This window comes from Onychostoma macrolepis, chromosome 18, assembly GCF_012432095.1.
Source record: "Onychostoma macrolepis isolate SWU-2019 chromosome 18, ASM1243209v1, whole genome shotgun sequence".
Classification (NCBI taxonomy): domain Eukaryota; kingdom Metazoa; phylum Chordata; class Actinopteri; order Cypriniformes; family Cyprinidae; genus Onychostoma; species Onychostoma macrolepis.
The window spans coordinates 12,039,418-12,064,089 of record NC_081172.1 but is presented as its reverse complement, the minus strand read 5'-3'; the positions used below and the strand labels follow the sequence as shown (position 1 = coordinate 12,064,089).

At 36.0% G+C, this 24,672-nt stretch overlaps 2 protein-coding genes across 4 annotated transcripts; both read right to left on the bottom strand.

Annotated features, from left to right (window-relative positions):
• Positions 1-39: 39 nt before the first annotated feature.
• On the bottom strand, positions 40-17,814 carry uacaa (uveal autoantigen with coiled-coil domains and ankyrin repeats a). 3 transcript variants are annotated; one of them, XM_058751550.1, is made up of 16 exons: positions 17,678-17,814; positions 14,822-14,949; positions 12,035-12,123; positions 11,471-11,535; positions 10,654-10,711; positions 9,379-9,449; positions 9,122-9,228; positions 8,095-8,276; positions 7,466-7,503; positions 6,878-6,958; positions 6,723-6,750; positions 6,554-6,594; positions 2,449-3,642; positions 2,183-2,311; positions 798-863; positions 40-692 (listed from the first exon to the last, which is right to left on the bottom strand). In XM_058751550.1, the coding sequence occupies exons 2-16, from the start codon at positions 14,914-14,916 to the stop codon at positions 621-623; spliced, it is 2,316 nt and encodes a 771-aa protein (XP_058607533.1). In that variant the 5' UTR covers positions 14,917-14,949; positions 17,678-17,814; the 3' UTR covers positions 40-620. The 3 variants fall into 3 exon arrangements, with proteins under 3 accessions (XP_058607533.1, XP_058607531.1, XP_058607534.1); XM_058751548.1 differs by lacking the exon at positions 17,678-17,814 and adding an exon at positions 15,885-16,047; XM_058751551.1 differs by lacking the exon at positions 17,678-17,814 and adding an exon at positions 15,755-15,863.
• Positions 17,558-24,537, bottom strand: morf4l1 (mortality factor 4 like 1). Its single transcript, XM_058751552.1, has 12 exons — positions 24,373-24,537; positions 23,294-23,340; positions 22,839-22,906; positions 22,586-22,672; positions 22,320-22,400; positions 22,137-22,162; positions 21,786-21,874; positions 21,584-21,685; positions 20,713-20,801; positions 20,381-20,553; positions 20,029-20,113; positions 17,558-17,944 (listed from the first exon to the last, which is right to left on the bottom strand). The coding sequence occupies exons 1-12, from the start codon at positions 24,410-24,412 to the stop codon at positions 17,860-17,862; spliced, it is 972 nt and encodes a 323-aa protein (XP_058607535.1). The 5' UTR covers positions 24,413-24,537; the 3' UTR covers positions 17,558-17,859.
• Between the last annotated feature and the right edge of the window lie 135 nt (positions 24,538-24,672).

The following is a 24,672-nucleotide window of genomic DNA, read 5'->3' as shown; positions in this document are numbered from 1 at the left end:
TAACTTCACCCACACAAAAAAAAAACAGATGTAGCTAAATTTCAATATTTTGATAGTTTATTTGTGAGTTAAATTAGTAACAAAGAACCATGGTTAACTTGCACAAGACATTTCATAATAAAAGGGCAACATATAAAACCTAAATTACACTAAATTAGATTTTTTGTTTTCTGTTAAAGAATTAATTACTAATATATAACTATGTAACTTTGAACTGAAAACAAAGTGCATCACAGTTACCACAAAATTTTAAGCAGCACAACTGTTCTTGACATTGACAATAGGAAATGTTTCTTAAGAACCAAATTAGAATTTTAGAATGATTTCTGAAGGATTACATGACACGGAATAATGGAGTAAGACTCAAAATTCAGCACTTGCATTATAGAAAAATACAAATGAAAACACATTTAAATAGAAAATAATTATTTTAAATTCAAATATAACTTCACTATATTGCTGTTTACTGTTTTTTTTTTGTTTGTTTTTTTTTTTTTATCAAATAAAGGCAGCCTTGGTGAGCATAGGACTTCTTTCAAAGACATTAAAAAATCTAAAAGACCTTGCCTTTAAGCAGTTGCGTACACACACACACACACACACACACACACACAGAATGCTCAACACACACACTCCTCTTTCATCTTGGCAATCTGAAGCAGAGCCACTCTGGCTTCTTCATCCATGTAACCCTGCAAAAAAAAAACAAAGCTTCAGAAGCAGAAACGCTACCATCTTCATGGGTGTGCTTTGAAAGAACATTAGATGATATACATTATACAAAAGTAAAATGTTACCTGTGCAGCGCTGAGCAAACGTGTTCGGTATACTGAAAGCACATGTTTGTAATGTTTTTCACAGTCCTGACAATAAGAAAAGAAAAGAAGGAGTTCATAATGCATTGGATTTCCCAAGAGATTCGAAAGAAAAATGAATAATGCATAAACCCACATTTCATTTAGAAATGGACAATACAGGTCATAAAGTGCTCTTTTTTGTTGGATAACTGTAAAAGCATTGGGGGGGGAAAACGAGAGTTATTTTGATGAAAATTAAGATGTCTTTGGAGAGTGATTCATGTGGAATGCTGTTTTTGATCACAGTCGCTGCAGATTTCTTCTAATACCACAGGACAATTTCATGTTACTCTGTGGGATTGTAAAAATTGCTTCTGTTAAGTCTGCCAAGGTGAAGACCTCTCCAGCCACCCATCTCATGGATGTCTCATGTCCACTGATGTCCTTGTTGCTAAGAAACATGCTACTGTAACATATTGCCAGCATATTTCCATCCCCATGGAGTAGAGCATAAGATGTCCGTCTATGCAACAGCACAAAATCTCTACTAGCAAACTGATTTGAATTTGGTGAATTTAGATATGCTGTGCTTTCTCTTCTCCACAAAGACAGCACACAGAATATTCCATGAATCAAAACAAAACATATTTTAATAATAATTTGATCAAACTCTGTTCTTGCTATTACAAATTCACCTTGCATAAATTGGTTTATTTATTAGTATTTTTTAACAATATTTTGTAACTGCTGGGACTGTATCATGTGTTTTTATTGTCTTGGGTTTCATAATGTATTTCTTTTTGTTTTATGATGTTGTATTTGTGTGCAGAAGTATTTTTCTAGACCAAGTTTTCATTTCTCCATGAGGTTTATTAAAGCTGTACGTTTAAAGAAACAGTTCAGCCAAAAATGAAAATTCTGTCATAAATTTCTCACTTCATGTTGGCCCAGTTTTCATTTTGTGTTCCACTGAGGAAAGAAACTCATATAGGTTTAGAAAATGAATTGGAGTACATGATTTTTCTTTTTTGGATAAAACCTTTACTTACACTTAAAGGGATAGATCACCCAAAAATGAAAATTCTGTCATTGCGTCTTTTTTTCTGTGGAATGCGAAATATATTTTGAAGAGTGTTGGTAACCAAACAGTTTAGTTTCTATTGACATTCATTGTGTGGACCAAAAATACAGTGGAAGTCGATGGGAACCAAAACTTTTTGGTTACAAACATTCTTCAAAATATCCTCTTTTCTGTTGAAATGGCATGAGGGTGAGTAAATCATGACAGAACTTTCATTTTTTCAGAACTTTCTACTCCAAGAAAGTGTCAGCAAAACAAAACCTCAAAGAAATAGCCCTAGAGAATAGAGAAATCAGTAACTAACCTCTAGCTGCTGTTGCAGGCTGTGGACCTGAGCCTGGAGGGAGCTGTCAGGCTGTGATGGTCCACAGGAGCTAATGAGTTCTGAGATGTTGACCTGAGCCAACCTCTGTCCCTCATGCTCCACTGATGACTGAGACAGAGAACATATGCAATTAAATTTCCTGAAGAAAAAATGTGCCCTGTGCAAAACCCTAAGGTGATCAGAGTGTTCTGGATGGTTGGATCTGCAAGAAAAATTAATATAACTAATATAAAAGCAATAATCACCTTTTCAGCTTGATCTTGCGATGTGCTCCCCTGGTCTTCAGTTGCACTACTTTTGCTTTCTTTTTCAGTTGGCTGCACATTTTTCACTGCACTTCTAGTGACTTCACATTCTGCTCTGTCACTCCCTGTAGAAGAAGATACTTGGTTATGCTGTACTTCACTTGTGCATGGCTGCCTGCGTTCTTCTGTCTGAACAGCCTCATCCTTTATGTTTGAGATGTTCACACTGGCCTGGTTTTGTCGCTTCTCCTTCTCTTCAAGGGCCAGTTTGAGTCGCTCCACCTCTTTCTCCTTTTCCTCCATTAAGGCAACAGGAACAAACCTGGCCTGCAGAGCCTCCTGTATGGTGTCCAGCTCAGACTTTTGTTCTTGAAGTTCTCTCAGCAGGCTCTGGTTGTCCTCCTGGGCACTCTGGTACTTCTGTAGAGCCTCATCAGCTTTGGTTCCAGCCTGTTGCAGTGCATCTTTCAGTGAGCTAGTTATGACTGTGTGCTCATTCTTGCTAATGTAGTTCTCCAGATCTATAGTTGGTTCAGGGGTTTCTGTGGTGAGATCAGTCATAGTGCTCTTCTCATGAATGGGGCACCATTCTGATGGGGTTTGAGCTTCTTTAAACAACATCTCAGCTTTCTGTGTCTCCATTTCCGCTAACCTGGTCCTCAGTGAATTTATTTGCTCTTCTCTGCTGAGAAGCTCATGGGAAAGCCGACTAAGTTCCTGCATTAAGGAGCTCTGATTCTCCTTCTGTTGCTCCACCTCCCTCCTGCTCTGGGTGAGCTCCTTCTGCATCCGTCCTAGTTCAGCTATGGCTGCCTCCCGCTGACCTTTGACCTCTTGGAGCTGGACTCTCAGCTCTTCCACCAAGTGCTCCCTGACAGCCACTAGATGAGCTTGCATCTGTCTCACTCGGCTTTCCGAGCCAGCCATCCTCCTCTGCACCTCACCCAGGGCCTCCTCCAGCTCCCACGACCGGTTATGGGCTGCATGCAGAGCTTGCTCGCTGCTTCTCCTCAGTCCTTCATACTCCTGAGCACGCAGAGCCAGCGCCGTGTCCAGCCTGTGCACCTCCGCCTCTGCTGCTTCTTGCCTTCTTCTTGAATCTCTTAGTTCTCTCTTAAGGGCCTCCACTTCACCGGGCAATAACTCCATCGGAGCAGATCTCACTGGCACAGGAGCTGACTGTGTGGGCCTGACCTTAATAATTCACATAGACAAACAAAGTAGTTCCTACTTCATCATTACCTGTTTTAATTCAGTTGCAGTAATTTTTATTTTGATGGCTCATGTCAAGTGAGGATATGACCTTTTAATCTCTCATTATAAAAATCACTCAACTATATTAGTTGGTGCACTGCATAAAAATCTATATTATATTAATAAATTATTACTACTACTGTTAATTATATACAAATATAGAAAACAAGTCTTGTAGAATTTTTGTATTACAAGTACATTTATATTTTTACTGGTTCACACACAAAATATACTCAATGATTGATTAGTTCACCCTCATGTCGTTCCAAACTTGTATGAGTTTCTTTCTTATGTTGAACACAAAAGAAGATATTTTGAAGAATTTTGAAGAACCAAACAGTTGTTGGTCCCCATTGACCTCCACAGTAGTGAAGGAAATACAATGGAACTCAACTTTTGGAAGCAACTGTTTGATTACTAGCATTCTTCAAAATTTCTTCTTTTATGTTCAACATAAAGCAACTCATACAGGTTTGGAACGACATGAGGGTGAGTAAATGATGACAATTTTCATTTTTGGGTGAACTATCCCTTTAAATGTAAAATATAGTTTAATTGCCTAATAAAAGGACAAACTGTGCAAAATATCAAGGTTATACTAAATCTACATATTAACCCTTATAAGGCCTTTGGGGTCAGTATGACCCCAATCGACTTTTCTTTAGTTAATAAATATGTTTCCCTTCATCTCAATGGAATAAGATTTTGTTACTTTTCAACATTTTTTATCTGTATTCACATAAAAAACAAAGGGCTTGATTCGGTTGTTCTGAAGGTATGTAATTTTTTTTTACTAATAAGGCCTTTGGGGTCAATATGACCCCAATTGAAAATGAATGGGAAATGCGAAAAAACCTTTTTTTTTTTTTTTTAATTTGTCAAAAAATAATAATAAATCCAGCATAAGTCTGAAAATTTTCACACAGAAATGAAGGCCTGGTACTAGATCACAAATGCAATGTAGAAAAGACATGCTCACTCACACGCACACGTGCACACACAAAAACACACACGTGTGACTGCAACAAAGAGCATTTTTTATAGAATTTGGCCTGATACTAAAGCCTGATACTAGAGCATAAATGCAATGTGGAACGAGCATACTCATTTACATACGTACACACACACACACACACACGAACACACACACTCTCTCTTACACACATACCCACCATTCATATCTGCTTATTGCAGTTGTTGTTTTTTAGTTTAGTTTAGGTTTTTTTTTTGTTTTTATTTACATTTATGTAAAAAAAAATGTTTTTATTTTATTTTTATTTTGTGTGGCATTTCTGCAAATTTATGTGGCATTATTGCAAAAACGGGCTCTTCAAAATACATCAAACCACAAAAACTAATTCTAAACTTTGGCAAAAATACTGTTTTTAATGTATTTTATAATGTTTCAATATATACTTACAAAATATATATCAGAAAAGTTGTGAGAGGAGCAGCTGACCACTTTCAGAAAAACGAATGGCTCTCTATGGGCCTCTGCTGGATATATATGGTCATTACACTATTCTTTCAAAAACTGTGATTTCTACAAGTTTTTCTCTAACCATCAGATGGCAGAATTGTATACCTAACACCTAGATCAATATCCAGAAACGATTTAAATTCAATTTAGATAATCATTTAAGAGATTTATTCATAATAATTTAATATTTCACATGCAAGCTAATGGTGTAGTTGAGGATTTTTGTGGTAAACAGGTACAAAAGTACTTCATATCTCCCAAAACACAGCATTAATGTATAGATGAGAAGTAAACAAAAAAAATGATATATTATTTGTATCATTAAAAATGTATTTTTTTTTACAATTACACTAAAGGTCTTTGGGGTCAATATGACCCCAAAGGCCTTTAGTGTAAACAGGAAATGGATGCTTATGAGGTTAAAGGGTTAGTTCACCTAAAAATGAAAATTCTGTCATTAATTACTCATGTCCATGTGACGTCAGTGGCTCAACTTCAATTTTGTGAAGCAAAGAAAACAAAAATAACAATTTATTCAACAATTCCCGAGTCACCGTCTTCCGCCATTTTGGAGCGTAACATGATGCATGCGCGTGCTTTCCCTATAACATAATCAATGTAATCAGCATTGTTTACGTTCCTGAATGCTGATTACGTAGATTACGTTATGGGGAAAGCGCTTTATATGTAATTTTTTGTTTTCTTTGCGCACAAAAAGTATTCTCATTGCTTCGCATAATTGAAGTTAAGCCACTGATGTCACATGGACAGTTTTATCGATATACTTACTACGTTTCTGGGTCTGGGAACATTTCAGTTGTGTTGCTGTCTATGCAGGGTGAGAGAGCTCTCAGATTTCATCAAAAATATCATAATTTGTGTTCCAAAGATCAACGAAGGTCTTATGGGTTTGGAACGACATGAGGGTGAGTAACTAATGACAGAATTTTCATTTTTGGGTGAACTAACCCTTTAATGTCACTGACATTAAAGGAATAGTTCATCAAAAGCAAATTCAAATTTAGAGAAATTTAGCATTACATCACTTGATCACCAGTGGATCCTCTTGCAGTGAATGGGTGCCATCAGAATAATCCACACATCTCCAGTCCATCATAAATGTGAAATGAAAAGCTGCATGTTTGTAATAAAAAAATCCACCAAGATGTTTTTACCTTAAAACTGCACCCATTCACTGCAGAGGACCTACTGGTGCGCAAATGATATTACGCTAAATTTCTTCAAATCGGTTCCGATGAAGAAACAAACTCATCTACATCTTGGATGGCCTGAGGGCGAGTACATTTTCATCAAATTTTCATTTTTGGGTGAACACAGCAGACACAGATCAAGTCAGGTTAGACAGGCTACCTGTGTAGAATCCAGATTATGACTTTGTTTGGCACCTTTTCCTTCAGGGAACAGAAAACATGTTTAAAACATTAGAGCCCAGACCTGAAAAGCTTTTGTGATATAACTGATTGCAATCCTGATGTTCTGCCATGATAAAAATAAAATAAAAACATGTGTTCCAAGTTACCTTCAGCGGAGTGACTGCCGTGCTCCCTCTGTAATTCAGACACAACCTTTTACTGATGACATTCACAACTGATCACAGGACCACAATCAGCTACAGGAGAGGAAAATGATTGCCTCATAGCCTTAATTTAAATGTCATCCCCTAAAGAAACTCACCGTTAGTGGCTCTGACAAAGGTTTTTCAGTCTTTACCGATCCTGCTTTGGTCCGGCCAATCCCTGCTGATGGGGGTTTAGCCTGTATTTGGAAAGAAAAACACTATGATAATCAAAAACATCATCTACAAATTTTAAATTCAGCATCATAAATTCTATCTCCCAACAGTGCGTGTTTATCATGTATATATGTTAGTAGTAAGAAACTATTATTTTACATATGTATGATTTATTCACATGAGCATGAGAATCAGTATTCCTCTCAATCGACAGCTGCAGAAGAACATTCAATTTAATCAAATTGATTTCCATCATTGTAGAAATGGAGACAGCAGCACCAATCGTTATCAAGTGGCTGGGTATTAGGATGGCTCTACCTAATTAAAGTGCACTGCGATTAGCATTTAAGACTCTAGATGGCAGTAAGATCAATAAACAGATGAAGTTAGCTTGAGTGCAGCAAACCAATGACCTTTTCGGCTGCTGTTAACTGCCTCTCCTGTCTTGGATTATAAATACTTGAACTTGACTGCGAATATGCACGCAAATATGTTAAACAGTTAAACTGTCAGCTAAATGTCAATGTTACCTGTTGGATCTTCTGCGAAACAGTGGCAGCTTCTTTAGCTGAAAACAAAATTGGGAGAAATGTTTATGTTCATGATGTTTCTCTTTTTAATGCACATTTCAACTAAGAATTTTTTGCATTGCTGCATTTAATTATCTGGAGATATTGAAGTTTAAAGGGTGTAATAAACATCTTTCAGGGACATAAGTGACCTTGGAATAAGCATTTCTCTTGGAAAGGCCTCTCTCTTTAAATAAAACAGTTCTTGGAAAAGGAATACAGACCAGTCACCTCTTGAAAATGATTTCCTTTTAGGATATGAAAGGTTTCTGTGAGCACAGCTGGATCTGAATCTATCAGGTACTTCTCTTAAATGACATGACATTACCCTGAAATGACAGTGTGCTGGTTGATACGGCAGGTCTAAATTTAAATCTCAACCCCCCTACCGCCTGCAAGAGCAAGTTCAGTAATTGCTACATGTAAGGATAACAAGACCACCATTTTGCACTGCCTTTCTGGAAAAAAAAACAGCCTTGCTGGTCACAATATTATATGGTGTTCTGACACGGTGAAATAACATTTCATTCCACTTTATAAATTTATATTGCTAGAAAACAGGAAAAAAAGTTTGACAAGGAACATGTTACCTTTAGTGGTTTTTTCCAATGCATGTTGTACAAGTGTGATCAAGTCTTGTTTCTGACTCAGTCTGGCGTAGTGGTAAGCATCGTGTCCATAAAGGTCTACTGCAGAAACATCTGCCTTAGTCTTCAGGAGAATCTCCACTGCTTCTTTACAAGAGCTCTCACAAGCTAATATTAGCGCAGTCCTAGTCGGAACACACACAAATACAGAACATAAAATAAGGGAACAAGTCAAAAAACGGACCACAGAAACAAAGATTGATCAGTTGATGTGGCAATAATAAGGTCAATCAAACTGATTCTTTCTGCAATGTCTTTACTTGCATGAGCTTTATCTAAATTACACATCAAAAGCAGTTCATGTTCTAAACTATATTATTACATTGTTTATTAAATAAATCTAATGCTGTTCCTAATGTTATCACATTGATCTAGAACCTACTGACTTTGCTTACTTGGATTTTTTATATATTTTTTAAACACTTGTGATGTTCCTGGTCAAAAATGACAAAAAAATTGCTTGTACATTTCTCATTATGCTATATCATTACCAAATATCAGATTCAATGTTTTTAATATCAACTTCTTGTGATTTAACTCTTGCATCCTTATAAAATATTAAATTCAAATATTACATTTCAAATATTGATAAAAAAAATAGTTGCTGCACTCGCTATTTTATTGAATGCTGATGAATAGCAAATAAAAGTATTATGGTGAAGCTTCACTGCTGCTTTCTGCATTCAGTGAACAAATGAAACTGTATGCCACTTCGATGGAAAGTTGTAGAAGATGGTTTTCTTAAGGACACTGGCGCAATGCAGCTGGGATGACCTGAGATGGCCTTTTTCATATTAGGTTGCAAGCTGATTCACATCAGTATACAGACTGGAACGGAATATAAATATGCATTTGCATTTAAAATGTGATCTTCCTCTTCTGGTATTTTGGTTATACAGATTCGATTTTTTTTATTTTATGCATCATTATTAATGCAGAACATAAAATCTGATCATTTTTAAATACTTACTTGTTTTGCTTGTCTCGAAGAACAGAGCGTGCTCCATATTGCACAAGCATCTGGCATGCTCCTGGTTGGCCTGTCTTAGCAGCAAGCAATAAGGGCGATCTTCCATCCTGAAAAAAGGTACCAAAGGTCAACACAACATACATTGCAACACCTTTTCGGTTTCAATTTCAAAATCAATTCTTCTATCTCTCTTTCTCACATAGCTTCTTATACTTACACGGTGTGCGAAACGAATTGCTGATTCAAAACCTACTTACTGCATCGACAGCATCAATAGATGCACCGCTGTCACAGAGCATTTTGATGGCGGTTTTGCAGCCTACATATGCTGAAAAACAATAAGACACAAGACGTTATAATTTTCCGATCAAACCTGACAGCTAGACACTATATCTGTCCTTGGTGCATCACCATGCAGTAATTGATGAACTTACAATGAAAGATCTGCGCAAAAGAATAACAACTATAAATCTGACACACGCCCAAAATGCAAAGAAGGAAACTAAAAGAACTCATTGTCAAGAGCCTCATTTGTGGTATGTTCTGTAAGCTTGTCATCTGCAGATAAACACTTTTCATGTCAGTGAATTGATCTAGAAGATGTTACAAAGGGCCATGCTCATAAAAGGTTTCTTGCTTTAGAATCCTAAAACGTGCACATACATGTTCTATAGAATTTCAAATCGATTTAATTATTTTATATTCTAACATACCAAAGATCTGCCATCTAACATTACAATGTGGTATTAAAATTATGTGTTGCTGTTGTGCAGTTGTTAGTGGAGCATGTTATATTAACTATACATAGTTTTGCCATCTTCTCAAATAAAACACATGCAAGTCTTTTCTAAATAGTGGATTTGATCGGAATTAAATAATATGTCAGGCTTCAGGAGTGAGAGGACAGTTCAAGAGCAGGGTTTGTGGTTGTTTTATACTTTCAGAACGTTTCATTTTGAGAAAGTTATTTGCATAATATGAAGCTTTAACGATGCATTGTAGTCTGCAAAACAATAGCAAATGTGGTATTATAAATTATGAAAACTTTAACATTTAAGTGGAATAATAATAAAATAAATAAAACAAATAACAAATAAAAAGAATAAAATATTTCTTTTTATTTTATTATGACCGCATTAGTGTCTAGATCTAATATTTTACATTAAGATACAATTTTGTCGGTAACACTTTACAATAAGGTTCATTAGTTAAACATTAGTTAATGTATTAACTAACATGAACTAACCATGAGCAATACATTTGTTACTGTATTTACTAATCTTCGCTAACGTTAGTTAATAAAAATATAGATGTTCATTGTTAGTTCATGTTAGTTCACAGTGCATTAACTAATGTTAATAAGATTTTAATAATGTATTAGTAAATGTTGAAATGAACATTAACAAAGATTAATAAACGCTGTATAAGTGCAGTTTATTATTAGTTAATGTTAACTAATGTAGTTAACTAATGAACCTTATTGTAAAGTGTTACCATTTTGTCACATCTTAAAATGCAAAAAATCCACATACCTGCATCATGCAAAGCTGTTCGGCCCTGCAGATCTGTGCTGTCAACAGGACATTTACACTGTTGTAAAAGAAAGTAATTATTAACACATGCACCTGAGCAATATTATACATTCTGAATCGATATAAAATGTGTTGTCAAATCTTAAATGACTTATTTCACAGCTTACGTTTGGCTACATATTTCTCTGCTCAACAAGCTAAGAAACTGAGGAGAATGTAAATTGCATAAATGCCATATGCTCTCACCATGCATGCAAATATACATGTGCAATTTGGCTCAATCATCAGATTCCATTTGATTAAGCTAGCGTGGAATTTTCACACTGATGCTTAGGGTGCATTTTATTTTGTTTTTGCTACTTTATGCAATTGACTGCTCATTTGCATTTATTTCCTTCATTTTCACTTGCTTTTAATTATTGCTGTAGTCACATCAAAGCCTTACGCAAAAAAATTCACATTTTCATACCAGATAACACACCCTCACATTCTTAATGGTGCATTTGTGAGCAAAAGAATTGTTGCTATGATACAAAAATGAGAAGTAAATTGCTCCGGCCCTGCCTTAAGCGCTCAGCTTTATGTGGAGATCAAAAGCAAAAGAAAGTCCAGAGAAAGAAGAAAACAAATAAACAAGGGCCTTAAACATAAAGCACAAAACATAGAGGCTAGGGAAAAGAAAAGAAAGCATTGAGCAGTATTTGGCAGAGCAATAGCTAAAGGGGCTGGTTAGATGTCAGCGCTGTGACATTCCAATGTGGTTTCTCATTAGTCTCTCTTCCTGTGATTGTTACTGGAGGAACGCAGTGGACGGTACCTGCAGTAGCTTTTGCACACACATGGAATGACCGCCTGCTGCAGCCAGATGCAAAGCTGTTTTACCTGCAGAGAAGAACAACAATGACATTTACAAACAAACATACAGTTAGGTCCAAATGTCTGAAATGCACGTAATAAATACAATGTTTTTCCCTCTTTTGCTGTAATGGCAGCAGAAGCTGCATAAATTCTACAAGTTTATCTAAAGCCTGATGATCATGTTCTCCAGCATGATTTGAAAATGATCCAAAGAGCTTCTTGGGCTTCAACGGAAACAACAACATTCGGTTACTTGCATGAGTATCAAGTTCACTAATTTGCTTATTTAATAGTTTGATTAGCAACCCACAAATAGTGCAGAATTGTATTCATTTTAAGCCATAACGTTTCTTTCCTTTATATTTTTCAAAGTCTAAACTTTCTTGTTTATTTCCAAGTTTAAATTAGATTTTGAATCCCAATTTTTCAGTGTGGTCTGTGGACATTTGACCACAGAATGTCATACGCAGACCTACTTAAAATATGCACTTTTATATGAGTATGCAGAGAGAGGAAGTCTTACCGGCAGCATCAACGGCCTTCACATTGACATTGTTATCCAGGAAAACATTTAGACTATTTAAGAGGCCTTTGCTAGCAGCAACATGAAACCTTAAAAAATAACATAAAAAGATATAAGTGTAATTACCATCAATAGCATCAATAGTTTAATTTTATGTATTTAAATACAACATGAATCAGTGCATATATTCAGACAATTAATATTATCATACTTCTATGAAAATCGACAACATATAAGTGAGTTTACTGGTGATTTACCAATTATATGAGGATGTATTAAGAGCCAAGAAACATGAAAAGAAGCATGCAATAACGTGGCAGCCTAGGCCTGTTTCAACAGAGAATAGACACAGCCACTCCTTGAGCCTAGTTACAAAGCAGGCATGAAACGTCAGTGTTTATTAGATCACTAAGACTTGGTATTTGAAAAGTGAAATAGAGGACAAAAGAAGGATTAGCAAGATGTAGGAATGGGTATAAACACACTGTGTAGCATAAAATAAATCTTAAAGGAATGAAAATCAAATGCACAGAAACTAAAATAAAAAATGTTAAATTTTCTTATTCCATCATATTTACTGGCTAGGTCAAGGCAAGAAAATACATATTCTATTTCATAAAAACAGGACATGACTGAAATCCTGTCATAGGCCTGACACACCTAAAGCATAACAACCCCCTTTAAAAACAGCTGACCTGAAGAGATAAAAGAAGAAAAATAGGAAAATTACAGGCTGCATGTAACACTGCACACCTTGTTTAATACTCTCCCATAAACATATCACTGGAGCACCGCTGTGCTACACATTTATGATTTAGTTAAACGCCTATGTAGTTAGAAAGATTTACTGTATGATAATTTGTTTACTCTGCGGAACAACTTCTCTGCTTTCCATATTCCTGTTTCACTAGTTAGGAATCTCTTTTACACCTTACATAGCTCCATTGTAAATGGGATGGGCAACTGTCTAGTCAGGTATGAAAAATAAAGGACTTATTAAAACCTTGCGTTTTCCTTTCATTTTGAAAAAATAAAAATAAAAAGAGAGAATATCTAAACCAAATAACAGAAGCAGCAAACATTAATATAGGAACTGTTTTCTAAGCTAGCATGAAGCTTTTTTTTTTTTTAATCTAAGGCTGATGATACACGGTGCAACTTTTTGAGCAATGTTGCTGGGCAACTTTGGGAAATGTTGCTGTCAGTGAGCAACCAGGTGAGACACAGAGCCCACGGCCGATCTAAAATATGCAGATAGAAATTTGTTACACATTTTCAATGGAAAAGTGCCCAAGCAAAAGTTGCCCCCTGTATCATGAGCCTAATTTTATTCTATCTATGAAGCATGCAGAGAGGATATAGTCTTGCTATTACTGTTTAGTAACATATAAAAAATGTTACAAAATAAGATTATGAGATTAAATTCATATTATTTTGAGATTGTCAATATTATGAGAATAAACTCGTAGCAATACAAGAATAAACTTGTAATATTTTCAGAACAAAGACAAAAGTCTAAGAATAAAGTCCTAGGATTTTGAGATTTAAAGTTGCAATATTTTGAGAATGAATTCAAAACTACCAGAACAAAGTTGTAGCAACACGAGAATCAAATCTTTGCAATATGAGATTAAATTTATATTTGGAGAATAAAGTCATAATTTTGAACATGAAAAAGCAAGCTGCAAAGCAAAATCATTCACACAAAACACTTTACAGTGAAAATGAGGTAACTAAACAGGTTTTAGCAAGGTGAGGGGACCAGAAAACTACATATTTTGACATTATTTTCCAAAAAATGAAAACTTCCTATTTTTTAGCTTGATTCTGAAAAAATATATATACTTATTATACTTCTTGGAGGTTCAACATTTATTTGTGTGTTTTGTTTATCCCATACTAGTATTTATCACCACAAGTGTGCGGCAGGCCCATGGAGGAAAGATCTCATTACAGATTGTGGAAGCAGTACCATAGCTTTGTCAATTATACAATAAAGGAATACAGAAGTCTGCACAAAGCAAACATGGCATGCTAGATAGCTTATCCTTAAGGGAAAAATGTAAGAGTAAACCAATGCAGAAGCGGGATTTAAATAGCATTAAGGTTGAAATTGCTTCAAAATTTGTTTAGCAGTAAAGACTTAGGTTAGCGTATATGTGCCACTCATGATCCAGGCAATTCAAATGCAAAAGAAGAAAAACACTACAAAACTTGAGTGCTACAGACTCCCTACTTTTCATTCAGATGCAGCTACTGGAAATAAATTCAACAACAATCAAGGCATTGTGCATTGCAGTGGAGGACGAGGGAACAAAAAATAAGGCTATCAAAATCCTTTCCCTCATTCCCTGGCTGGACATTTGCACTTTTATTAAAAAGCTATCTTTTTTGGCAAGATACGAGTGATGAAATGCATATAGATGAAGTAAGCACAGGAGTCCCAGCAGGGAGGAAAGAGATATATTTTTGAGATTCATGTCAAATCAAAGATCGCAAGACCACTTGATCCCAGAGCCCTTCATAGAGGGGTTCGCTTCCACTTCAAAACATAGTGCGGGAATGAGCTCAGTAGTGCACAGACCCATAGAGGATGCTGACTGACTTTAAAATGAGCTGTCTTTGCAAAAATGTTATGTCAGTCAGTTTTGCTTGACAAGTAAAAAATATAAATCATACTTATGTGGGAAATTATTCTCAGTAAAGAGCACTAAATACTGCTCTCTGTACAGTGGACGGTATTTTTCAGCATCACGTAAAAGATGGTTATTTGAAAGTGGCACTTACGCAGAATGGCCCTCTGGGTCTAGTTTGGTGGGGCTGGTTCCTTTCTTGAGTGTGGCTGTGAGTTTCTCTATATCTCCATTCTCTGCTGCCTTCATCAGACGCTCATCATACTTTCCCCATTCTGTACTCTGAGACAATGGCAAATATAAAAAATATTCAATATTTCACAACCTATTCTACTGCAGCTCTACAGAGCCATTACTGGAAGTGTAATCAGTTTTATCATTGTCTGTTTGGCTCTGCTAATAAACACTTCCTTTGTTTTAATTTAACAAAAAAAAAAAAAACAAATCTCCAGTTTTAATTTAAAACCTATTTTAAAATTCCACAATATGATATATTTCCTCCCAAAATAACATAACGTTGCTATGCATAATTTAAAAGTGAGCATTACTACTATATTGTGCAATATCGCAAGCTGGAAAGCTATATTGACCAATCAGCATTCAGGACTATAGAACTATCCTGTAGTGTAGTTTATGGCTCTGGTTTACGCCAAGGTGATGCTGAATTCTTGATTTTGATTGGCTGACAGGCGTTCATCTGTCTATTATTTTCAATAACCGCATTATGAAGTAGTTACAGGTCTGTTGACCGCATTGTAATTCCATATGGCCATATTATTACAGTTATTCAAAGAGCCTTAGTCTACCACATCCTAAAGAAATATGATAAAATTATAAACAATATTTGTGAAATGGTTCTACAGTTGTATTCCAGTGCAACAGTAAACAATCTCTGCTTGTCTCACTCACTCATGCGCAAAAGGTTTTACTACAGGCATAGGTGAAATGCGGCGATAAAATCAACTACTGAGCTTTCGCGTAATTTCTGAAGATATGATAAACGAGTCTGGAGAGAAGTAGAGTCCTTATCACTTTAGACATAAACATAATTCATTACTGGTGTTCAACAAACTAATATGCAACTTACAGTACAACCACGCGCAGACTGACCACCCACAGCCCCATTATTACACACGCTCAGATTGAGGACATATTAGGGCTTGGTCCAAAGTCTTGACAAGCTTTTCGAAACAGTAAAACTTGTATCTAATGTTTACCTCGTTTTTCTTAAGTCGTTGTTTTAAACTTTTCATAGTTCCAGTGTAACAGTAAGTAAGCCCAGTGCACTTGTACAGATGTCCAAATTTGCGTCTCTTGTCAAAGTTTGCCTGCAAACTTCATTCCACCCCTCGGTTACAAGGTTCAGGCTCTATTGAGACCTGACGCACTCCCATGAACCAATCATCAGGAAAACTGTGTAACTATGAGCCAATCGGCGTGCACTGGGAGTCTCCGTATGAAGGTCATACCGTAGAAAAGCTGATTCACATGATTTGTGGGCTACAGATTCCACAGACTCTATAGATGCCTTCAAAACCAGCTCGACAATGAGTGTTTGTTTTGGATACAGCTTCGAGTAATACTGTCAGCAAGCTACTCCTGTTTGCAAACTTGTAAACACAGTTGCGTCATCAGTGATTGGTTGGAAATATGGCTATGTTTTTAATTCATCATATGATTTAAATAAACATGTATTTATGATATTGCACTTTTTGTGGAAACGCCTAGATATATGCGCTACCTGTTGTCCATATGTACCAGGTTTTAAAGACACTGCTCTCACAAGATAAAGGCCAGTAATTTTCAGGTTCCAGAGTTATTAATGAAAGTATAAATTATCCATTATAGCGCCACCTAGTGTCTGTAAAAGTGTGTGTGTGTGTGTGTGTGTGTGTGTGTGTGTGTGTTTGGTCTGGCTTCCAAATTCTTTCATTTACTGTCTCTGAAGAAACTCAATTTGGTGCTTGCACCTCTAGATATGACCTAAGCTTTTTGCAGCTTCTTTACAGAAGAGCCTCTCGTGTATGTTTTTTTTTTTTTTTACAGTCTATGGTTATGAATCACATCTTGCGAATCCCATCCTCTTTGTGGTATCATGCATCAACCTTCTGAACATATTAACAAAAGGAGATTCATTTATTTTGTCCAAGTACAGAAAGACTGAACAACACTACTAATGCTGCTTCTACTTCCAATACATTAAACACCAGTGTCTTTATGGTATATCTTTGAGGTAAAGTCTGTCATTTTATGATGTTTGAGTGGCTCTAGCTCAAGTCTGGGAACTTGCCAAATCCAGTAGACAAACCCGTTTCAAACATGAGCCTCTTGAAAGACCTCATTCATTCCACCCTTAAAATGCTCTATGCAACAGCAGCCGCCCAAACAGTGTATTCATTGCCTTTGCCATTGTATTTCTCAAAAAGCAGTTCTACAAGTGTTTTAACGGTCACTGCAGTATGTTAGGTGAAGCTGAGCTACACTCTCAAGTTAGCCAGTGTTGCTTACTGAACATTTGGAGTATGCTGTAAAATTATATTCATCAGTACTGTAACATGCTCTTTAAATTTTACAATATATTTCAGACAACATACTCAAAGGTTACCATTGCAAATCCCCCGAATGTATATTAGACTGAAGCAAGCAAAGAACTAAAAACAGAGGCTTGGACTCTTCAAAGACTATACATTTTTAAATGCGATGGCATCTCCTTTAATGTGGCTGCACACCACTGAATTGCTACTGCTACATAACCTTTTTCTTTTAACATCAAGATGTGAGCCATCGTTAAAGTTATTACAATTTTATGAAAACTGGCAAGAGTCTAGTGTAAGAATACAGCAGAGTCACAGCTGAGAAGAACAATTTATTGACTGACATGTTTGAAGAAAAAAAAAAAATATATATATATTGATGCAGCATTTCACCTATACATGACCAGGTTCTGTTTATCAATAATACATGAACTAAAAAAAAAAAAAAAAAAGATTAATAAAATGGGAGCAATTACCAGCAGCTTTCTGAAGAGATTTAATCCTTATCTGGAATACCAGACATCATCCTTAAAGTACTGAATCAATATTGACTGATGTTGTGGGCACTAAGATCTTCCACAAGACTGATGGAGAAAAAAAAAAAAAAAAAAAAAAGAGGATCAGAACGTAGCACCAAACATCCTCGCTGCCTTTGCCCTCAGACAGCTTTGCGATGATATTCCGGAGGTGCAACCTCATAGTCACTTGCACTGAACAAAGACGATGAATTCTTCACCAAATACCTAAATTGAGCATAAAAGTCAGTTACTTTCTGCAAGTAATATATAAAGATCCATTTTTAAATAAATTGATCTTAAAGGTGGGGTATGTATTTTTTCAAAAACACTTTAGAAAACTGAGTCGGGCCGAGTACCAAAACAAACTTGTAGCCAATCAACAGTAAGGGGCGTATCTACTCATGATGCCGAGGAGAGAGCGCTCAGTGCACATGACGGACATTAGCCGAGTGATGACAGAAAGATAGAGATTGCGGATAAAAAACAAAAGAGGAAAACGTCTGTGGAACAAAAGGAGGCTTACACCGTGTCTACACCTGTCGTGCCGCAACAGCTAAAGTCTGTCTACACTGGACGCAAAAAAAACAACTGTTGAAAATCATTTGAAATGTGTCAATACTTCATAAATAGGCGTATTTATGATATGCCTATTAATGATGTATAGTCATGTCCAAAAATATCAGCACCCTTGGTAAATATGATCAAAGAAAGCTGTGAAAATTAATCTGCATTGTTAATACTTTTGATCTTTTATTTAAAAAAAACAAACAAAAAAAAAAAATCTAACCTTTCATTGGATAATAAGAATTTAAAATGGGGGGAAATATCATTATGAAAAATGTTTTTCTCTAATACATCGGTCACAATTAACAGCACCCTTTGTTCAATACTTTCTGAAACCTCCATTTGCCAGTTTAACAGCTCAAAATTTTCTCCTATAATGCCTGATGAGGTTAGAAAACACCTGACAAGAGATCAGAGACCATTCCTTCATCCAGAATCACTCCAGACCCTTTAGATTCACAGCTCCATGTTGGTGCTTCTTCTCTTCAGTTCACCACTCATTTTCTATAGGGTTCAGGTCAGAGGACTGGAATTGCCAGCAGAAGCTTGGTATTGAGCTCAGTGACCATTTTTGTGTTGTTTTTGAGGTTTGTGTTTGGATTATTGTACAGTTGGAAGATCCAAACATGGCCCATTATAAGATTTCTAACAGAGTCAGTCACTTATTGATTTTTCATCTGTTGGTATTTGATCGAATCCACGATGCCATGCATCTAAACAAGATGTCCACAACCTCCAGCAGAAATATAGGCCCACAACATCAAAAATACAGCAGTATATTTTGTTGTACACATGGGGTACTTTTTATCCCTGTGTTCACCAAACCCATCTTGAGTGTTTGCTGCTAAAAAGCTCATTTTTTAGTTTCATCTGACCATAGAAGCCAGTCCCATTTGAAGTTCCAGTCGTGTCTGATAACTGAATATGTTGGAGTTTATTTTTGGATGAGCGAGGAGAATTTCTCTTGAAACCCTCCCAATCAACATGTGGTGATGTAGGTGCTGTTTGACCATTTTTTTTTTAAGGTTTTCTGACCCCGACACAACTATTTTCTGCAATTCTCCAGCTGTGGTCCTTGGAGAGTCTTTAGCCACTCAAACTCTCCTCACCGTGCATTAGGACGATACAGACACACGTCCTCTTCCAGGCAGTTTCGTAACATTTTCTTTGAATTGGAAATTCTTAATTATTGCCCTGATGGTGGAAATGGGAATTTTCACTGCTCTAGCTCTTTTCTTAAAGCCACTTCACTAATTTGTGAAGCTCAATTATCTTTTGCTGTGCATCAGAAATATATTCTTTGGTTTTTCTCATTGTGATGGATGATTAAGGGAATTTGGGCTTTGTTTTCCCTCCTGTTTATATTTCTGTGAAACAGGAAGCCATGGCTGGATAATTTCATGTTCATAATCACGCTGGTGTGCTCAAAATTGTGAATATGAATGGGAATATACTTCAGAGATATTTTACTCATAAGAATTTCTAGGGGTGCCAATAATTGCATCCAACGTGTATTTGAGAAAAACATTTATTTCATAATGATATTTCCCCCCCATTTTAAATTCTTATCCAATGAAAGGTTAGAATTTTGTGAATTTGTTTTATAAAAGATCAAAAGGATTAACAATGTAGATTAATTTTCACAGCCTTCTTTGATCATATTTACTAAAGGGGCCGATATTTTTGGCCATGACTGTATAAATGCGGCAGCAGTTTACTGTCGGGGATTTGTCATGTCTGCTTACTTTAAAAAATCTTGTAGGTAGCTGAGAAGCAGGGCCAGACTCTTCTCATCCAGAGGTGTGTAGGCCAGCATTGCGCCAATTCTCACTGTCAGAGGACACAGAAGAGGCTATAAATCACTAATAATGTCAATTAAAACATCCTCTGAGATACAGACACTGATTAAGGATTACTTTAAGCTTTGAGGATGTGATTATGGGCATGGATTAATATGCATCTTCCTATAACAACTTCGTAGCATTCGAAGCTCACATTTAACATTTTGTTTTTTCTAAAATATCTGAAATTGACTGGTTGCTCTGATTTTAAAGGTACAATTAGGTTTCAAAATATAATTAGCATTCAAGTTCATACCAAAAAGCCTCAGCAGGTGTGGCGCTCCGTAGATCTTCGACATGGATGTATCTGGATGGTTTGCTAGGATCTCTGCATACTGTGGCCTCTCAAACTTGTAGAGGAGCTGCGTGCCCAGCATGACATTGAAGTACTCGCGGATTCCAGCAACCACCTCATTCACAGCAAATTCCCTGAGTAGAGATCAAGTATCTCTTTAGAAACTCTCTCTACATCTTATTTGTGAATTTCTACAACAGAGATGATTTACACAACAAATGAATCATTTGTACAATGGTGATTTCAACTAACTGGATAAGAATATTATTTTTACATATGGCATACAAACATACTTGTTATCAGAGTTTCCTCTTGATTTCTTGTAAGTTGCATAGTCCTCAAGGACATCATCTACATTCTTTTTTGCAGGCAAGTGAAAAAGCTAAACAAAAAAGAAATAAAACCACAAATATTTTCACAATGCACATTAAGGCATGTTCATACCATGTCAGAATTAGCGTAATTACAAGATTAAGACTTGTAAAAAGTTAATGTCTTCATAGAACTCAATTACAACCTGTAAACTCTGTGGAAGTCTCAACAGTAAAATGTAGTTCAGTAGTTACCTTTGTAATATTTTTGTTCAATAATGCATGCATAAAACTAATGACTAACGTTAATGTCTGAATAATGCAGTAATCTAAAAAATAAAGAGACCAAAAACACTTTAACGTGACTAGCACATAGTTAAATACATTTAATGTCCTACTAAAACTATACGTTTTACTATACCTGATGGATTGTAGTTTTGTCTATTATTTGATTACTCATATTACAAATTAATTTTACTTTAAAGATTATTTTCGCTTCTATTATATCTTGCCAAGATTATATCTTGCTAATATATATATATATATATATATATACACACACACACACTTAAACGCAGGTCGCCCAAGAATTCCATAATTCCACGTCACAGATTGTCATCTAGAAATTTCGCTAATTACGACATGGTGTGAAGTTGAACTTACCATTATATTTCAAAATTCAAAATTTAATTGTACGACCAATTTATGCAGATATCCAGGAAATTTTCTGCAAATGTGCAGCTGGAAAAATGGTTCATCATATAAATGTGTAGTTGCTGCTTTAGACAGCATTCTGTAGTTTAATTATTATGCAATAAAGTTGGATGAAGCATGGGAGGATGTTTGTCGTTACCTGCTTCTGTCTAGTGATCAGGTCCCAGTCATCTACCAGCCACGGTTTTAACTCTTCAGGAATTTTTACCTTCACTTCTACTCTGTTAATGAAAGTCTCCTCCTGCATGCAAACCCAGTTTTGGAGTCAAAAACAGCCTCACTTTAAACTTCTGTTAAAACACAAACTCTAAATAATTTAAACAGGCTTTGAACTGACATACACTCTCCACAGTTGGGTCAACACGTGCCCTCTTCTTGCGTGGGGGGTGAGGCATGTCCCCAGTGCTAGTGCCCTCTCCAGCACCTGGTGCTGAGAAGCAAACAAGACAAGAGATTGTTATCAGTTAATATTCAATGACTCCAAACCACAATGTATAATAATGTATGAATTTTATTGCATCTGCTTAAACGTTTTGACAAATACAACTTAGAGAACAACATGACGTGTGTAAACTAACTGTGAAACTCTTTAAATGGTTATTTAAATACATCTATACTCAGAAGGTTCAGTCAAACTGCTTTGACTGGCAGTTCAAAATACATCAGTATTTGCATAGGGAATTGGAACTTACTCTTTTGCTTCTTGTTCTTTGTTTTTCTGGTAAAACGAATAGAAAGTCCATGGTTAAATATGCACCAGTTAAACAGGAGTTTGCAGTTTTGACAGTTTATTTAAAAAAAAATCTAGATGAGGCAAGAAGCAGAGTTCATTTGAGGGCACTTCAAACAGTAAAAGCTGACAAAGTAACACTCACACATCTACATTTTTTTGCTGCACAGCAGCGATTTTCTTGCTCGGTGCGACACCCCTCATCCTTCCCTCAACATAATGGTCTCTGAAAAACAATATTTTGCATTAAAACTTTTCTCATCAAAAGATAAACATGCATCACAGACTGCATAAACCATTTCTTGATAACAAAATATAATAGGGATATAGAAGCGTTATGTGCATTAATCAACTGATTTCTTTTAAAGATCCATTTTATGCCACGTGTTCTTTCTAAACTTTATTACTCACTGATTTGCCTTCTGAAGCTCTTTCTGTTTCTGCAGGTTACTGTCCACATATTTGAGCACACGGCTTTCAGGAACCCATTCGTCCCAGCTAGAAACAATTGTACACACATTCTTAGAATTAGGTGACCAACTCACATGGTAATTGGCAGAAACTACATTAACCATTTTAACTTATATAACAGGGATTTTAAATGCGTCCTAACTACCACTGAATTTTCATCCATTCAAACCAGCATCTTGAATACATAACTTACTTCTTATTCCATCCACTGTAATGAATAAAGTATTTCACTTGTTTGTCCTTGATATTGATTCTTACACACTGTGAGGAAAGACAAAATATGTATAAACATCCAAATCATCTTTCAGAGGACGACAGTTCAAAAATAATAAAATGACTAATACAATTTAAATAATGTTGAACATTAAAATAATCTGGGGGAAGAAAACAGTCCATTCACATGAAAATAAATGAGGATGACAAAACATCTTTTACACTGAGATTTAGAAAAAAAATGGAAGCTGTGCCTATTTTATTCAACTTAATACAGAAAACAATATCAAAAGGCATAAATCCTTATCTACAAAACCACTAAAAAAGGAAATTTCCTTCATGCTATTGCTACCAAAAAATATATTTTAGGCTATATTAAATATTAAAATGGGCTTTTGAAGGATGCAAAACGGCATGGATGACTCAGACAGATACCTTAGCTTCGTATAGCAATGGCCCATGAAAGCACAGCACTCGTTCACCTGAAACACATCAGAAACATTAATGTGTAATGAGGTCCACAGGTACACAAATAAAGAAAGCGTTTAATTATATGAAAACGTGTATAAACACGATAATGTTCATAGTGTATATTTTTAATATGCATTCAAAAGTCATAACACAAAACAAATTTAAAAACACATTAATATAAGTGTTCATTGTAATTTACCAATTTCTGCCTGCTTATTTAAAATCAAAACATAATTTGCATTTCTATTAATTAATACCAAATGAAATCTTAGCTTAAAATGTTTCCGCAAGTTTTAATAAAACGCCATTTAGTCATGTTTTCTGTGTGTATATAAAAATGTCATACAGCCAAGTTTGATTTGTCAGTCAAAGCCTCGGTTTACTCTCCGTGTTTATTATCAGCTCATTACGAATCGAAAGACACGATCCTTTGTTCAATGAATCGAAGCAATTAATTCATGAACTAATCATTTAGACGGTCACTGACACTGTACCATGTTCAAAAAGATTCGATTCCGAAGAACGCTTCGTTCAGTAACCGGACCTCTCTCGTGGTTGTTTAATGAGTTGAAGCCTCTATTGCCTCATTAGCAACATAAATAATTTAAAACAGCTCTAAGCTTACATTCCTAGCATTGTGTTATGAATGGCAATATATGACCATTCCCGCCAGGACTTCAATGCTATAACGAGAGCTTCCTGTAAACAAGGCCTGCTACAAGCTAATGGGCTACATAGACAACAGCTAATGTTTTGTTGCAGAAACAAGCAGCTGTGTGCATGTATAAAGACTGCTACATATAACAGAAAGCACTAACGTGCAGTCGTGCATGCGCTTGACTGCTGATAAACAAATCTGCACAATTCATAGAAAGCAATTAGCACTGCTCTGCTAAAACTGCTTTTCTGTACACATCTTGCTGTGCACACGCGCCATTGTGCGGTGGCAGCGCCCGCTTCCTTTGCGCGGCTGAATGAGAGGATACGCCGAGCAACTGAGGACTCCGTTAGAGCAGACAAAGCTTTCCTATGGCGAATCTTACCTTCTTGAAATTTAGGTTTAGGGTCCTGTTTAGGCGCCATTCACAGATTAAACAATAAAAATAGCTGGAAAATCAAATCCAGGCATTGCCAGCTCCGATTTAATTCACACAGGGTGAAGGCGCCGCGCTGCGTTTCTATGACGCACTTTTTTGGCGCCCCTGTCAGGTGACTCCCATAATAAACACTATTTAACCAGCAGACCCTGTCGGAGCGTCACAAAATTTGTGCACTGCTCACTGAAAATCATTTAGAGCGGTATTAAATTTGTATTTGTATTGTATTCATATTTTTCGGATAGT

Bases quoted from the DNA above. Each gene is read 5' to 3' on its own strand.
- uacaa (XM_058751548.1), bottom strand. From the start codon at position 15,920: ATGAAAAGTTTAAAACAACGACTTAAGAAAAACGAG. The intron at 10,712-11,470 runs GTACCGTCCACT...CTTTTACAACAG, and splicing joins GTGTGCAAAAGCTACTGCAG to TGTAAATGTCCTGTTGACAG. The intron at 864-2,182 runs GTTAGTTACTGA...TCTTATTGTCAG, and splicing joins GCCTGCAACAGCAGCTAGAG to GACTGTGAAAAACATTACAA.
- morf4l1 (XM_058751552.1), bottom strand. From the start codon at position 24,412: ATGGCGCCTAAACAGGACCCTAAACCTAAATTTCAAGAAG. The intron at 22,401-22,585 runs GTGAGTAATAAA...ATTGTTTTTCAG, and splicing joins GAGCTTCAGAAGGCAAATCA to AGACCATTATGTTGAGGGAA. The intron at 21,875-22,136 runs GTAAGTTCCAAT...TTTGCTTCTCAG, and splicing joins AAAGAACAAGAAGCAAAAGA to CACCAGGTGCTGGAGAGGGC.